This window comes from Anguilla rostrata, chromosome 3, assembly GCF_018555375.3.
Source record: "Anguilla rostrata isolate EN2019 chromosome 3, ASM1855537v3, whole genome shotgun sequence".
NCBI classification, from domain to species: Eukaryota; Metazoa; Chordata; class Actinopteri; order Anguilliformes; family Anguillidae; genus Anguilla; species Anguilla rostrata.
In genome coordinates, this window is record NC_057935.1 from 36,790,778 (window position 1) to 36,804,578 (window position 13,801).

General features: G+C 37.8%; 1 protein-coding gene across 1 annotated transcript; it reads left to right on the forward strand.

Annotated features, from left to right (window-relative positions):
* The first annotated feature begins 569 nt into the window (after positions 1–569).
* On the forward strand, positions 570–13,255 carry LOC135250741 (polypeptide N-acetylgalactosaminyltransferase 5). Its single transcript, XM_064327358.1, has 10 exons — positions 570–2,358; positions 2,457–2,623; positions 3,817–3,936; positions 4,743–4,878; positions 5,843–5,962; positions 8,222–8,339; positions 8,446–8,775; positions 9,295–9,375; positions 9,949–10,107; positions 11,800–13,255. Exons 1-10 carry the CDS (start codon positions 1,157–1,159, stop codon positions 11,938–11,940), a joined length of 2,574 nt encoding a protein of 857 aa, XP_064183428.1. The 5' UTR covers positions 570–1,156; the 3' UTR covers positions 11,941–13,255.
* The last annotated feature ends 546 nt before the right edge of the window (positions 13,256–13,801 follow it).

The window sequence follows — 13,801 nt, forward strand, 5'->3', positions numbered from 1 at the left end:
TTTTATGCCACTATAAAATACATCACAGACCACACGATACAAAAAAATGCACCAGGCAATTGCACAATTCTTCAGTATTTATTACATTTATATATATAATTTTACAACTACCCAGTCTTCATGTAACGAAATTGAACAAAAATAAAACCTGGTGGAATTAATTCATATTTAGTCCTTAGACATAAATGTTTTTATTTTTTATATTATCTTTGCGCTGGTTCATTGAATTTTACATAGCTTGCTGAACTCAATGGCTACGCAATCCAAGAGGGAGAGAGATTAATTAAATCTGCGCACCATAGTTCTATACACTGATTAAAAAAATTTTTTTAAAATAAAATTCCTGTGTGCCATGAAATCACTGCGCCCATTCATATAGTCGACGTGTAACTTAAGACGTATGCTTGCAGAGACAGCCTTGCTATTCGTGGGAATCAGTTCAAAGCAAATGCCTAGCGAATCCACTAGACTGTAATAACACATGAATGCGGTAAGTATGCGCATAGTCACCACTTCGGCGCACATATGACCACTTTATCGTATCCCCATAAGATACGGCTCAGTTTATCTGCGCAGGTCTTGTTCTTACTTGATGTTCGTGAACAAACAGGACACACAGTCACTACCTCCGTAAGGAAGTGAATCTACTCAAAGTGCACAGGTAGGGCACTGTTTACTGCAAACTCACTCAACAAGAAATGTAGCTCTTTGACTCAAAAACAGTGGAAACCGGGGGAGTTAACATGGCAACATTCGGGAGCAAGTATAATATAACCTTTCCAACTAACTTTTAAGTTGCAACTGTGTTGGCAACAAATGGCATGCAGTGTAAATATTTCGGGGAGTGAACAACGTGGGCTTTCACAAGAGGTAAACATTCAAATAAGAAACCCTTTTACGATTTCCGAAAGTAAAATTAGAACGTTTTCATTTGTATATTTTGCATAAATTTCACTGTGAAATATGTTCCGATTTCTGACGGATTTATGATAAGTTGCCAACAGAAGTTGCCTCTTATGAGATGCCACGCAGGCATAACTATTACACAGTTGAATATTATAACGATAGAGGTCAAACTGCTTACATGCCCAGCTCGTTGATTTTTATTTAAACAGGTACATTTTTATTTAAAACAAAGCCTGCTAAAACAAAGAGGATGAAGGTTAGGAAATATTTTCGAGGTAGTGGTAGAGTACTTGGTTTCGTGTTCATTGCGTCTGTCATATGGCTGCTTTTTGATATGGCAGCACTAAAGATTTCAATTAATGACGCTAACAGCCAGCTCTTGAAAGAAATTATTGTTAAGCAAAGGGAGGCGGAAAAACAACAGGTCACAAAACGAACACATGTAATCAATAGGATAGGATTTAAACATTCAATTCAGAAAGTTGATCGGGACTTGGAAACGGAGCTGAACTTTTCAAATAAAGGTGGCAAGAAGGTGAATGCTCTCAACAGAAAACGAAACCTGGGCCCAGCTATTAAAGACAATAAATTGTATTCACAAATAAAAAATGAAGAAAGTGAACTTAATGAAATTGGCGACGGAAAATCTGTATTTGCGATGAATGATGGAAAAGAGATTAACAAAATTGACGTTAAACCAGCGAATTTGCCGGCAGCTATTAACACCAAAGCACCCATCGGTGGAACTCCAGCAGGTCTCAAGAACGTGTATGACGGTACAGATCACCATAAGCAGAACTTGCCTGCACAAACTTCATCCTTAAACAGAAGTGGTTTATTACAAAATGCCCCAAGGAAAGTTCCAGCCGAGCTACCAAATTTGACCAAAGCGCCACCTGGCGTGCAGGAAGAAAAAATGCAGAACCATGATGAAAACCTGAAGGATTTTAAGCAAAACAATGAGAGCATTTCTAATAAGGCTGCCATGACTCGGAACAAAGTCGGTGATAACGTGCTGCATGAAAAACAACACCGCCCTCCCAAAGACAAAACACAGGTGGCAACGTCAATTAAGCCTGAGAAAGAGCACTTAAAGGAAAAGGATAAGATAGTGAACCTTGTCAACAAACAGAACAATGCGCACAACAAGAGTGACCCTGACAAAATGAAAGACCAAGTGCTACTAACACTACCAACAGTGGTCCCACAGAGAGTGGAGATCAAAACAAACCTCTCAAGGGTGCGGAAATCGGGCACACACAGAGTGATGCCACTGGATATGACTGAAAAGCCTAGGGACGGCGGCGCCATTGGGCAGTTTGGACTGCCGGCTGTCGTGCCCATTGGCAAGCAAGAGGAGATGCGTGGTCGGTGGAATGAGGGCCACTTCAATGTCTACCTGAGTGAGCAGATTCCAGTGGACCGGGCCATACCAGATACAAGGCCTCAAACGTGAGTTTGGTAACCATGGGGTGAAAGTACACAGTAAGGCTGAGTGGAGAGGGGTGGACAGCGCTGAGTAACCACCCTGCGTTATGAACCATTTTCAGGTGCTCAGAGAATCTGGTTCATGACAACTTGCCCACGACCAGTGTGATTTTCTGCTTTGTGGACGAGGTGTGGTCCACCCTGCTGAGATCTGTCCACAGTGTTCTCAACCGCTCCCCACCACACCTTCTCAAAGAAATCATTCTGGTGGACGACTTCAGCTCCAAAGGTAATAATAATAATAATAATAATAATAATAATAATAAACTATTTATTTAAATACCACCTTATGTAACTTAAAGTGCTTTACAGCAGTGGTTTACAAACTCAGTCCTGGGTACCCCTGTGTATGCTGATTTTTAATTCAATTAGCAATCCCATCATTTTAACAAGCTGTTAATTTGTCTTAATTATGCTTTTCATGTTTTGAAAGATTACTTACCCTCTCAAGCCGTATTATATTGGAAATGGCTATGCATGTCATAAAGAATAAAAGTCCCACATTCATAGTGTGCTCTACTGCAAATGATTACATGAAAATCTTTTTTTTTTACATTGAAAACCACTGCTTCACATTACTGCATTTAAAATCAGAGTAAGACTGCTAGAAGACAAATGGGGCATGTGTACCAAGCCACTGTAACAAAGCAACAATAATGATCAGTAACAAGAAAGTAATAAAGACTTAAAATTCCACAAGATAAATACGATATAGCATTGAAAGAAATAAAAATTCTAGAGCAACAATACAATTGCCATTTGGCATTAAGCTACATTGTGCTTATTGTGCTACATTGGAAACAATTTCATAACTTTTTTCGATCAAATGAAAGACGGGTAAATTAATAGGCTCCTAATTAGGTTGTTGAACTCGTTTAATTTCTTTTATAATTTTTCCCTTAAACTTATTAACAATGCAGGTTTGACTCATTATCATTTGCTTTGTTTTTGCATTCTTCATTGTCTTCCAGATGGTTAGTTTTAGTGGCCAAGTGTCTACACTTTCACCAATTAAGAGCCTATTGATCCACCTCAGTCTTGAAATTTTACCTGTTTTTATGCAATTGTTTCCAATATAACACAATAAGCCCAATATGAACATGGGAATTTTATTTTTTACGGTATGCATAGCTATTTATGATGTGGCTTAAGTGGGTAAATAATCCCTCTAAATGTGAAAAGTACCTAACTAAGAAAAAATAACAGCTTGTTAAAATTCTGGGATTGCAACTGGCTAGAATGAAAACCAGCATACACAGGGGGCCCCAGGACCGAGTTTGGGACCCCCTGTTATAGAGATTTTATGGTAGTTTTAAAAAGTACAGTTGGGAGGTAATGTGTACACATCATATGACACCCCACACTTGTTTCTTGTTTAAGTAGGATAATTCCTTCCCTTCCCTCTCCCCTCCTTTTTCAAAGACTACCTCAAGGATAATCTAGACGTGTACATGTCACAGTTTCCCAAAGTACGGATCATCCGGCTGAAGGAGAGACAAGGTCTTATCCGAGCCAGATTGGCGGGAGCTGCTGTAGCTACCGGTAGGGCACCGCCTGTATTCCCCCCCCCCCCCCCCACCACACACACACACACACACACACACAAACACACACTTTGACTCTGACTCTGACCACATTTTCTAGAATAAAAAATACTGAAATGTAAGAAGCCACGTTAAGAAAATGTCTTGCAGTATAATGGTATAATGTGGAAATAATAATAATAATAATTTTTTTATTATTTACGTATTTAATTTAATTTTGTGTTAGTGTTAACATTATTATATAAGGAAATGCTCAAGAAGTAACCTTAAGGCCAACAACACTAGCACCACAAGAGAAACTAAGAATTATATAAATGTACTTCACACTCACATGCACACATCCCAGCCAATGCCTTTCCAATGTTAACATCATGTTCACAGTCAAAGATTGCTCCTAATGTGATCATGCCCTTGACCGTGACCATGCCCCTTTTCCCCTCCATCTGGCCCAATGAGGAGCAAGGGGATTGGAAGGACCAAAAGCATGGGTTTGAGAGATTAACAGGATCCGACCAAAACACTGCAGTGAAAAAACAAGCACTGCTGTGGAACGACTGCTAATGTGTGCTCATGCTCTATGTTACTGTGGTGTGTTTATTTAGTGGCCTATGTTTGTGAACAAATTCAGTTTGCTGTGCTTACTGTGCACTTGCTATTTAAAATATAAAATATTTGTATTTTCAGATGGCCATCTGCTGTTTTATGATTGGCTATAAAAATAAGTGAGGTGGAAGATGAGGAGGTGGGGTAATAAAAGGAAATTCTACAGGTTGTTATTTCTAAAGATGTTTGCTCTCTCTCCAGGTGAAGTTTTAACTTTCCTTGACTCGCACATTGAGTGCAACGTGGGCTGGCTGGAGCCTCTGTTGGAGAGAGTGTATATTGACAGGAGAAAAGTAGCTTGTCCTGTTATTGAAGTCATTAATGACAAAGACATGAGGTAATTACCCTGTGGAATGGTAATTATGCTATTGATGTTAGGAATTGCAGAGAATGGTGTTGTCTTCTTTGAGTGTATATGTATGTGTGTGTGTATTTTTAACTAATGAGGAAAATTTGATTCATGAAAATTTTCAGTACAGTTGCCAATCTTTCATAGTGTTGGGCCAATGGACAATGACATCGATGTTACACACACTGACAGTGTAGCACAAAGAAGATTTAACTAGTTACCAGCTCCCTGTTTGCTTACAAAGTTGGCTTAACATTTACATTGTGCAATTATTATTTTTATGTATTAAGATGGAAAAAATAAATTGTGAATCCCCTGAGATTAGAGAATGTTCTCAGAGACCAAGTTAGACTGGCATTTTCTGGAGCTCCCAGTATTTCTGCCAGCTGAGATTGAATCTCCCGATTATGGATCGACGACACGGAATGTCTGGCAGCACCGGCTCTCCCCTGCTGCAGTTTGTCACTGCTAAATTTAAAATTCTTCTAAAGCAAAAAGGATAATCTCTGATTTGTGCAATTCTCATTCACAGTTGTGAAAGGTATTGCTAGTGTGCAGCAGATGCACATTACCATGCTTTACAGATTTTTTTTGTTATTTTTTTCCCCCAGTTTAACCCCCCAACATAAGAAATTGGCAAACTAGGCTTTGCAACAAAACAGCCTAACCTAACCTTACAATATAAAATGTGCAAGCTTACAAAAATGTTTCTTTGTTCACTTTGTTGACTTTAAAGGTGACAGCTTTGGATTTACAGTACATTACTGGTCATCATTTTGATATTCAATCTCATTTTTAATATCAATAATCAATTTTTTCTTTTGCAATATTCAGAGGAATGTTAATATTCATCTGTTAATACATCCGAATAATTGGTTTCTTTATCAGCTTGTAAGTGTCCCGATGAACAGTATTCATTTGTGTTCTGGTATTCTGATTTTTTTACCCACAGCTATGTGCTAGTTGACAATTTCCAAAGAGGCATATTCAAATGGCCCCTGGTTTTCGGTTGGAGTACTCTATCAGAGGAAGTCATCAAAATGAATAAACTGAAGGATTCTGACCCAATCAGGTGAGGCTTAATGCTGCATCGCTGTATGCATGTGTTAATAAATATACAGGTGTTAAATATTAATGTATTAACTGGGTGCGCAGTTCTGGTCCTGTTACAGCAGCAGACATTTGGAAGCACTTTGATCAATTATGTGTGTGAAAACGTGATCCAACACATTGTGGAAATATTCCTAGCCCTGTGAGAGCTTCATACGGCTTGCACATATGCATTTGCTGGCTGTTGAAGAAATACAGAGGATAAAAATTGTGTTTGCTCCTGAAAATGCGTGCATGTTTCTTTTTGACACTACGTGACAACATGTCACGTTCATTCAGTCTTTTTATTAGAGATTTTTGTAACCGGGTACATTTTACTGTTAAATGCTAATGGAAAATAATGTATCATCCTGTTCACGTAGCTGCACAGTACATACATGTTAATAGAAAATAACAGAAAATGCACAACATGTTTTTCAGAAAAAGAAAAATATAAACTGTACAAGCTGTTTCTTTGCTTGAATTTTGTCCGCAGTTTTGAATTTCACTAATGTCATTTTGTGTAACCAATAAGAATATACCCTTCTGGACCATATCACTCTCCGTCAGTTGTAGAGCGTGAAGCAAAGCAAAGGTCACTTACATTTATTTCTATTCTGAGAAACTAGTGGGAAAAGGCTTCTCCCTATAAGGTCAATAAGCAGTTTTATCAATAAATATTTATAAAAGAAAGGCATTTCTTAATGTAGAATACATATAATTATGTAAAACATAAGATCAAATATTCAATTGATCAACAGAACATTATTTCAGGTAATCACTGTCCTTGAATAAACCCTACCATAATATGTCAGATGCCTATTAATAAACTCTACCTTCACTCGATTGCATGCCTTTAACGTATTTATACAGAGACTATACTATTATTTGGCAGGGTTGCAGTGCCCTCCAAAAGTATGGTAACATTTGTGACATTTGTTATTGTTGCTATATATTTGAGACATTTGGATTTGAGATCAAAATATGAATATGAGACAAAAGTACAATCAGCTTTTATGTCATGGTAGTCACATGCTGTTAAGTTTTTCCATTTTAAAGCTGTTTTTGTGGTGAGTCCCCCTATTTTCAGCTGTGAAAAATGAAGTTAAGTTAATATACCAGTGGCAGGTATTGTATTAATCAGGAAACTGGGCAGGTTCGATTCCCAGGTAGAACAATGTCATTGTATCCTTGAGCAAGGTACTTAACCTAAATATATCCATCTGTATAAAGGGACATTGTAAAAATGCACAAAGGGGTATGAGTCACTCTGCAATAAGAACATCTGCTAACATTCCTATAGCATAAGATAATTTGAGTGTCATGGTGCGGCCATCTTTTATGTACATTTCTAATAGTTTTATTAATAGAAATTATATTTCTATATTTCTTAAAATTATAAATTATATATGTTTTATGTAATGTCAGTAGACCTGAAGGCCACTTTCAATGTATTTATTATTATTATTATTATTATTATTAACAGCAACAACAATAGTAATAATAATAATAACCAATTTTATTATTAGTATTTATATTACACACTCTCGTGTCTTTTCAGTCAATAATGAATTCATGTCTTGATTATGTGTACATGCAGCTATTCTTACAATGTATGCCATCTGACCTTTCCAAGCAGCTTAGCAGGCATGTTAAGCATTTCCAACATTTGTTGAATGACTCAATGCACCATTGGCACCTGACAACTGAAAGTTGAACAAAGGTGTCTTCATATCTTCTGCCAGAGTGCATTGTGTACCATACATTTTGATACATTCTAGTGAGGATCAAGTGTGAAATATATTGGTTGGTGGCACCCATGTATTTTCATGTAGTAACTTTCTTTTGGCAAACAGAAAAAACTAATTAATAATGCCCATGTCAGTAAGTCAAATGGTCTTACTTGTTTTCAAATGCTTCTCAGGCTGATAGAAATTGACTACGGCTCACTGAAATCTTACTGATGTTGACATGAACCTATGAACCTACTGGTGATATTTCCCCTGCAATATTTGACTTGAGCGTGCCCTCCTTAAGTTTTTCTTTGGCTTTATTCAGACAGATAGAAAGCAGAGAGGGTAACAGAAGGTGTGACAGGTTAGAAGGTACCATGGTGGGGATCAAACCCATGCACAGATTTGCATATGGCTCAAGAAGTGGCCACCCAATGGACTGTTCCACACATCTTGCCAAAATATTTGCATCTTCAAAAGTGAACTTTGTCTGTCTTTGTGATCCTCAGGTGTCCAGTCATGGCTGGAGGCCTTTTCTCTATTGACAGAAAGTACTTCTATGAATTAGGGACCTATGACCCAGGGCTAGACGTTTGGGGTGGAGAGAACATGGAACTGTCTTTCAAGGTACAAACCGTATATATATATTTTTGTTGAATTTTAAATACCTCAAGAGATGGTTTGTTGAATGCTGTTCCATGTGACCCAATATTTGACCCCATTTCTGTGGCAGATCTGGATGTGTGGTGGAGAGATCGAGATAATCCCTTGTTCCAGGGTGGGCCACATCTTTCGCTCAGAGAACCCCTACAAGTTCCCCAAGAATAAACAGAAGACTGTGGAGCGGAACCTGGCCCGGGTGGCTGAGGTCTGGCTGGACGAGTACAAGGAACTGTTTTATGGTCATGGCTACCACCACCTTCTGGACAGGAAACTCATTGACATTGGCAACCTCACTGACCAGATCCAGCTGAGACAGAAGCTCAAATGCAAGAGCTTCAGATGGTACCTGGAAAATGTGTACCCAGAAATGGATGCCCCCCTTGTTCGAGCACAGGGATTGGTAGGTGAATAGGTGTTCATTGGTGAAAAGTGTGTTATCTAAATTGCTTGGTCAGTTCAGTGCAGGTTTTCTATATGGAACACAATATACTCAATAATTTGTTTTGGAGATATGTAATTTTGAACAGCAATTTCAGTAATAATACAAGCCAAAATTATGTGTAGTTTGCAGTAGTAACGTGATATTTCAATTATAGTGTGCACAGATGTGTGTGACAAAAAAAAAATTGTTTCTGGAAGGGTTTTGTTTTAAAAACGTATCTTAAAATAATCTTAAAATGTTAGCCCTTGCTTACTCAGCTTTCTGTGTTTCTTTTTGCAAGAATCTTTTCTTTGTGAAAGTTTCAGACTGTTGTTTTCTTAGTGCCGAACAAAGAGGGAGCTTATCTCATTCCCTCTAACTGTTCTCTTGGATGAACTAACAGCTTTGTTTTCAAAACAGTATCATCATTATGCCAAGGGCACTATTTTATGCAGAGAGAGGCAGAGGTTTCATGCAAAACTGTCTCTACTTTCCTAGATTTTCAATCTCGGAGCACGAAAATGCCTGGCTCTGGAGAAAGGCATCATCTCTTTTGACACCTGTGATCTTAGCAAGCAGGTAAAAAAAAACAACCCAGACACCGTGTACAAGTTTGATCGCATATTTCAAAGCTTAATTGAATCTATTTTCATTAAGATATACAGTTTTACTTTTGACATAATTTTTCCTTTTTATATTATGCGAGTGCCTTTTTATTGATTTAAAATGGCCACTCGTATTATTTCTAAATTGCCTCTCATGTATTAACCATTGGATTAATGTGCACATAATGTTTTATATGTCATTACATTGCATTACGTTGCATACATTTTAAATGTCAATGTATTTATTGTGCTACCATGTTTTCTTGCTCTCACTAGCATTTAAAAGGCCAGCTTTGGAATCAATATTTTTTCATGCAGTTACTTTTTCACGCATATATTTTAAAACTGAAATAATTTCAATTCTTGTGGAAATAGTAAGAATTTTGATTACGAACCACATGAAACGTGTTCAAATTTATGAAGCAAGCACCTAATAAATTGACTTTACAAGAAAGCTGCATATGCAGCCCACTCAGACAGTTAGCTTTTCATAGTTGCCTTTAAAATCCTAGGGTAACTTCCTGTCTGACTCCTTTTCTGCCCCCAGAGTCAGCTCTTCAACCACACGTGGATGAGGCTTCTCCAGCAGCAGCAGTCCTGCATCGGAGTGCACAGTTTGAGAGCGAGCGTGACCCTGGAGCCATGCGACAACACCAAGTCCCACCTGCGCTGGCTTCATAAATCACTCATCCCCAGCTCCGCTCTGGTGAGTCTCATCATTGTGTTTATATGCAAAGTAGAGCAACCCAAGATACAGACACACTCGGAGTGCGGGCGGTTCAACATTCGGACTGTTTGAGAGAACATTTGAATACTCGAAATCCTATCCAACTGACCTGCCGTTTTTCCTGAAATGAAGGCATGAATGAAAAGCAGTGCATGTTGGAAAACACTGTCACTGGCCAAGTAAGATTACTTAATCTTGTTGAATGACTTTTAAGTCTGTGGTTATTAGAATTTTCCGCTTTCTTGCCTGTTTTTCCCTACAGCGTTGTCTGGAATAACGTACTACATGTAAACTCTGCAAATAACACATGCGGATACTGAAATTTGCTCAGCTTACATATTGGGCACTTAGTTTGTCAGACCTGCATGACTTGAAACATCTCATGATAAATAAACCATTGTTTAATTCAGGAGTGATATTTATAAAGTAACTGTTACAATCAAAATGCTGTAGGATTCAAGTGTCCAGAGCTGCAGTATTGACTGTTGCTCCCATTGGTTTAAAACACGAGTTAACACCCTAATATATATTTTTTTTCACGAATCTTTGGAATTCTCAATCTCCCTACCCTACCTGAGTGGCACAAAGCCATTTACACATCAAGTGGGACAATGTGATACGATCCTGAATTCAGAACTAATGCTTTAGCTTGAAACCGAAGCTTTCCAACAGGTTTTAGTTCGAATATTTTAAAAATCAGTTTTTATTTCTATTTTATTTACAGTATTCCTTTCCACATCAGTTTAGTTTCAGTTCAGTTCAGAGTTTCTCACCATTTTTATTATAATTTTAGTTTATAAAAATGGGACACCCATTTCTATAAGGTTTGATTTTAGTTTTTGATTAGTCTTTGAAAAAACCCTGCTCTGGCCTGCACCACCCTTCCATTGAATCACCAATACTTCTGATATTCTGTGCCCATGCAAAAATATGAAGGTGTCAACGAATTTAACACAAATGGATTTTATTGACACCAAACTAAAATTATTTTACATACATCCTGTCTGTATTTTGACATTGCTAGCTTTGCTGCACTGACCATTCACAGGTGTGTTTACTTTACTTTATTCAGTTTATTTTTACAGGGACAGTGCACATTAATAAACATTTCTGTAAATGTGCCAGTTTAGCCAGCATGGCTTATTTTCAACTGTACTGTTGTTAAATGGCTGCAATGAAAATTCCAAAAATAAAAAGGTTTGTTAATGCAGTTATGTGTTTTCAAGCCACTCTGATTTTGTCCAGCAGGACTGCGATTCAATCAAGCAGAATTATTTTTGGTTTGCCTTCATCTAAGTGCCTGATGATATTTTTAACCTGCAACTACTGCAAATTTCCATTCTGACGGCTTTCTGTTGCCATCTGGTGGAAAGAACACAAAAGGTCAGGTCTATTCATATTTTGGGGGATTTTGTTGCAGCTGAAGCCCTCAAGTAGCAAGCGTAGATCACCAGGGGTTCATTTCAGGGACACATCGCCCTCCACATTTTCAACCAAACACTTTTTCAAGGTTTTATTTTCATATATGAAGTTAGTTATTCCTGCGGTTTAGGTAAACTATTTTCTAACTGCCCAGAATGTCGAACATTTATAGAAAGCCTGAGGTTACACATTTGGGTAGCTTGGCATGTCCGTGGTGATGATGACAACAGGTTGTTTTTCCTCGGGCAGATGGAGCACCTCATCCTTCAGCACATCCCGAAGCGCACGTGTTTGGAAGCTGCCACCCACAGCGAGGGCATTCGCCTGAGTGACTGTGACCCAGGCAACCGGTTTCAGAAGTGGCACTTCACACAGTACTTCACGCCGTGACCACAGTCACAGGCCGTGAACCTCATCACCCAGTCCTCCCGGCCTCCCGGTTTATATTAATGCTGGTTTCAATGTTAATATGCATGGCAGTGATTTGTATGTGATATACTTGTGGCAGGGGGGCAGTCTTAATATTACTTCAATTTTTTCCATTTAAAATATTTCTGTAAAATATTTCTGTTGTGTATCTTGAAACACAGGGTATAATAAACTCAAAGAGGTGGTTATACTCAAAGTACCTGCTACATTGTGTAGCATAGTGTAGTATTGTGTACCACAGTAAGTTTGATACAGAACAACATACAGCAGTTACAGTTACACTTTAGCTGTGGTTATTTGCTTATACAGAGTAACAAGGGCAGATGTGATTAAATGATTAATTAACAGAGTGCTGGATTAGACTGAAAGGTTCTGCTACTGACCAGCAGTGATGAGAGAAATTGAACCCCATAATGGCAGGAGCTAAGTGTGCACTGCCCAATTACTGATCCATATGAAAAACTGCAAAAGATTGCTCTCCACAGCCAAACACAGACTTGATTTAGTGCACCATTGATGGTACACAGCAGTGCCAGCCATTTTGGGGTTCACAAAGACTCCCTCTCCTCAATTTGGAGTATCACTCCTAGCTCATCCTGACCAGTGTTCACATTCATAATGCTGAACAAACTAGAGCAGGATTCCCCCTCTCTCCACTGCAAAGGGAGGTGGGGGGGATGACTTACGGTTAGTTAGGTCAAGGAAAAAAGTGACCTTGTGTTCAAAGAGAAATTCTAACTCTACAAATGTATGATGGCCCACACTTCTAACAAGAAAACAACATTGTTTTTCTCAGTTGGTACGGTTTTAGACAGCACATATTGTTTTATCTTATGTATGCAGGGGGATTATGGTTAGGTTCTGGTTAAGTTTCTCATAGGTATTTCTGGTCCGAACTGGCATGTTCTTATCTTATTTGTATAAAAATGGTTACAGAGCTGTGACATCTGAGGATTTTACTGTCTTTTTTCACAGTTAACGTTTATCACTCCTGGTGACTTTTTTCTGATTTAAAAGGGTCAAAGTGCTGTCATTACAACAATAAGCTCTTTATTTTTCTTTGTTGTGCAACTTTCTTAAAATATACCTGTGAAGTCATGTGCCAAATTTGGAAGGTTGTAATACATGTAATGCATTGATTAGCATGCATGCACTGTTTGTTAAATTATGCATTTTGTTTCATCCATTATGTGGTGAGTACTGTGAAAGTTTGTGTTGAACAAGTACTCCTTGAAATCTTCATGAAATAAAGTCCATTAGTTCATCATTTCATAAATGGTATTTTTGTATAAAGGTTTTGACAAACCATATATCAGTAAAAACACAGACATATTTTGTGTGAAACAGTTCAAAATGTTTTCGTGTTATAAAAGTCAGGTCATTTTTAAATTACCTTTTAACAAATTGAGTGAGTTTATGTACGAGTAAAGCTTTTCTCCATGGGTTTGCCATACTCTTATGTAGATTACGAACACCTAACATTAGAGGGAGCTGTTGTCAATGTTTGAAAATATTTGAAAATGCACAGTAGAACCTGTGACGCATGAAAACTTTGGGAAGGAGAGAAATTCAAAACTCTGAAATGTTAATGAGTCAAATTTGAAAGTGAAGTTATGAGAAATTTCAAGAATCAAATCCCTTGCGTAAATGGTTGCTTATATTACTGGAATTTTATTTTTAAATTAGCTATTTCATTTTATAGCTATAAATCCTTAAAGTGAATAATCAATAATATAATTCAAGTAAATCAGATCTCATGAGTTCTTTTTAGACATACATATATTCTGATTTTTGCTTTCCATAAGGTACATGTCCATTTGAA

Bases quoted from the DNA above. Each gene is read 5' to 3' on its own strand.
- LOC135250741 (XM_064327358.1), top strand. From the start codon at position 1,157: ATGAAGGTTAGGAAATATTTTCGAGGTAGTGGTAGAGTACTTGGTTTC. The intron at 2,359-2,456 runs GTGAGTTTGGTA...AACCATTTTCAG, and splicing joins CCAGATACAAGGCCTCAAAC to GTGCTCAGAGAATCTGGTTC. The intron at 5,963-8,221 runs GTGAGGCTTAAT...TGTGATCCTCAG, and splicing joins AAGGATTCTGACCCAATCAG to GTGTCCAGTCATGGCTGGAG.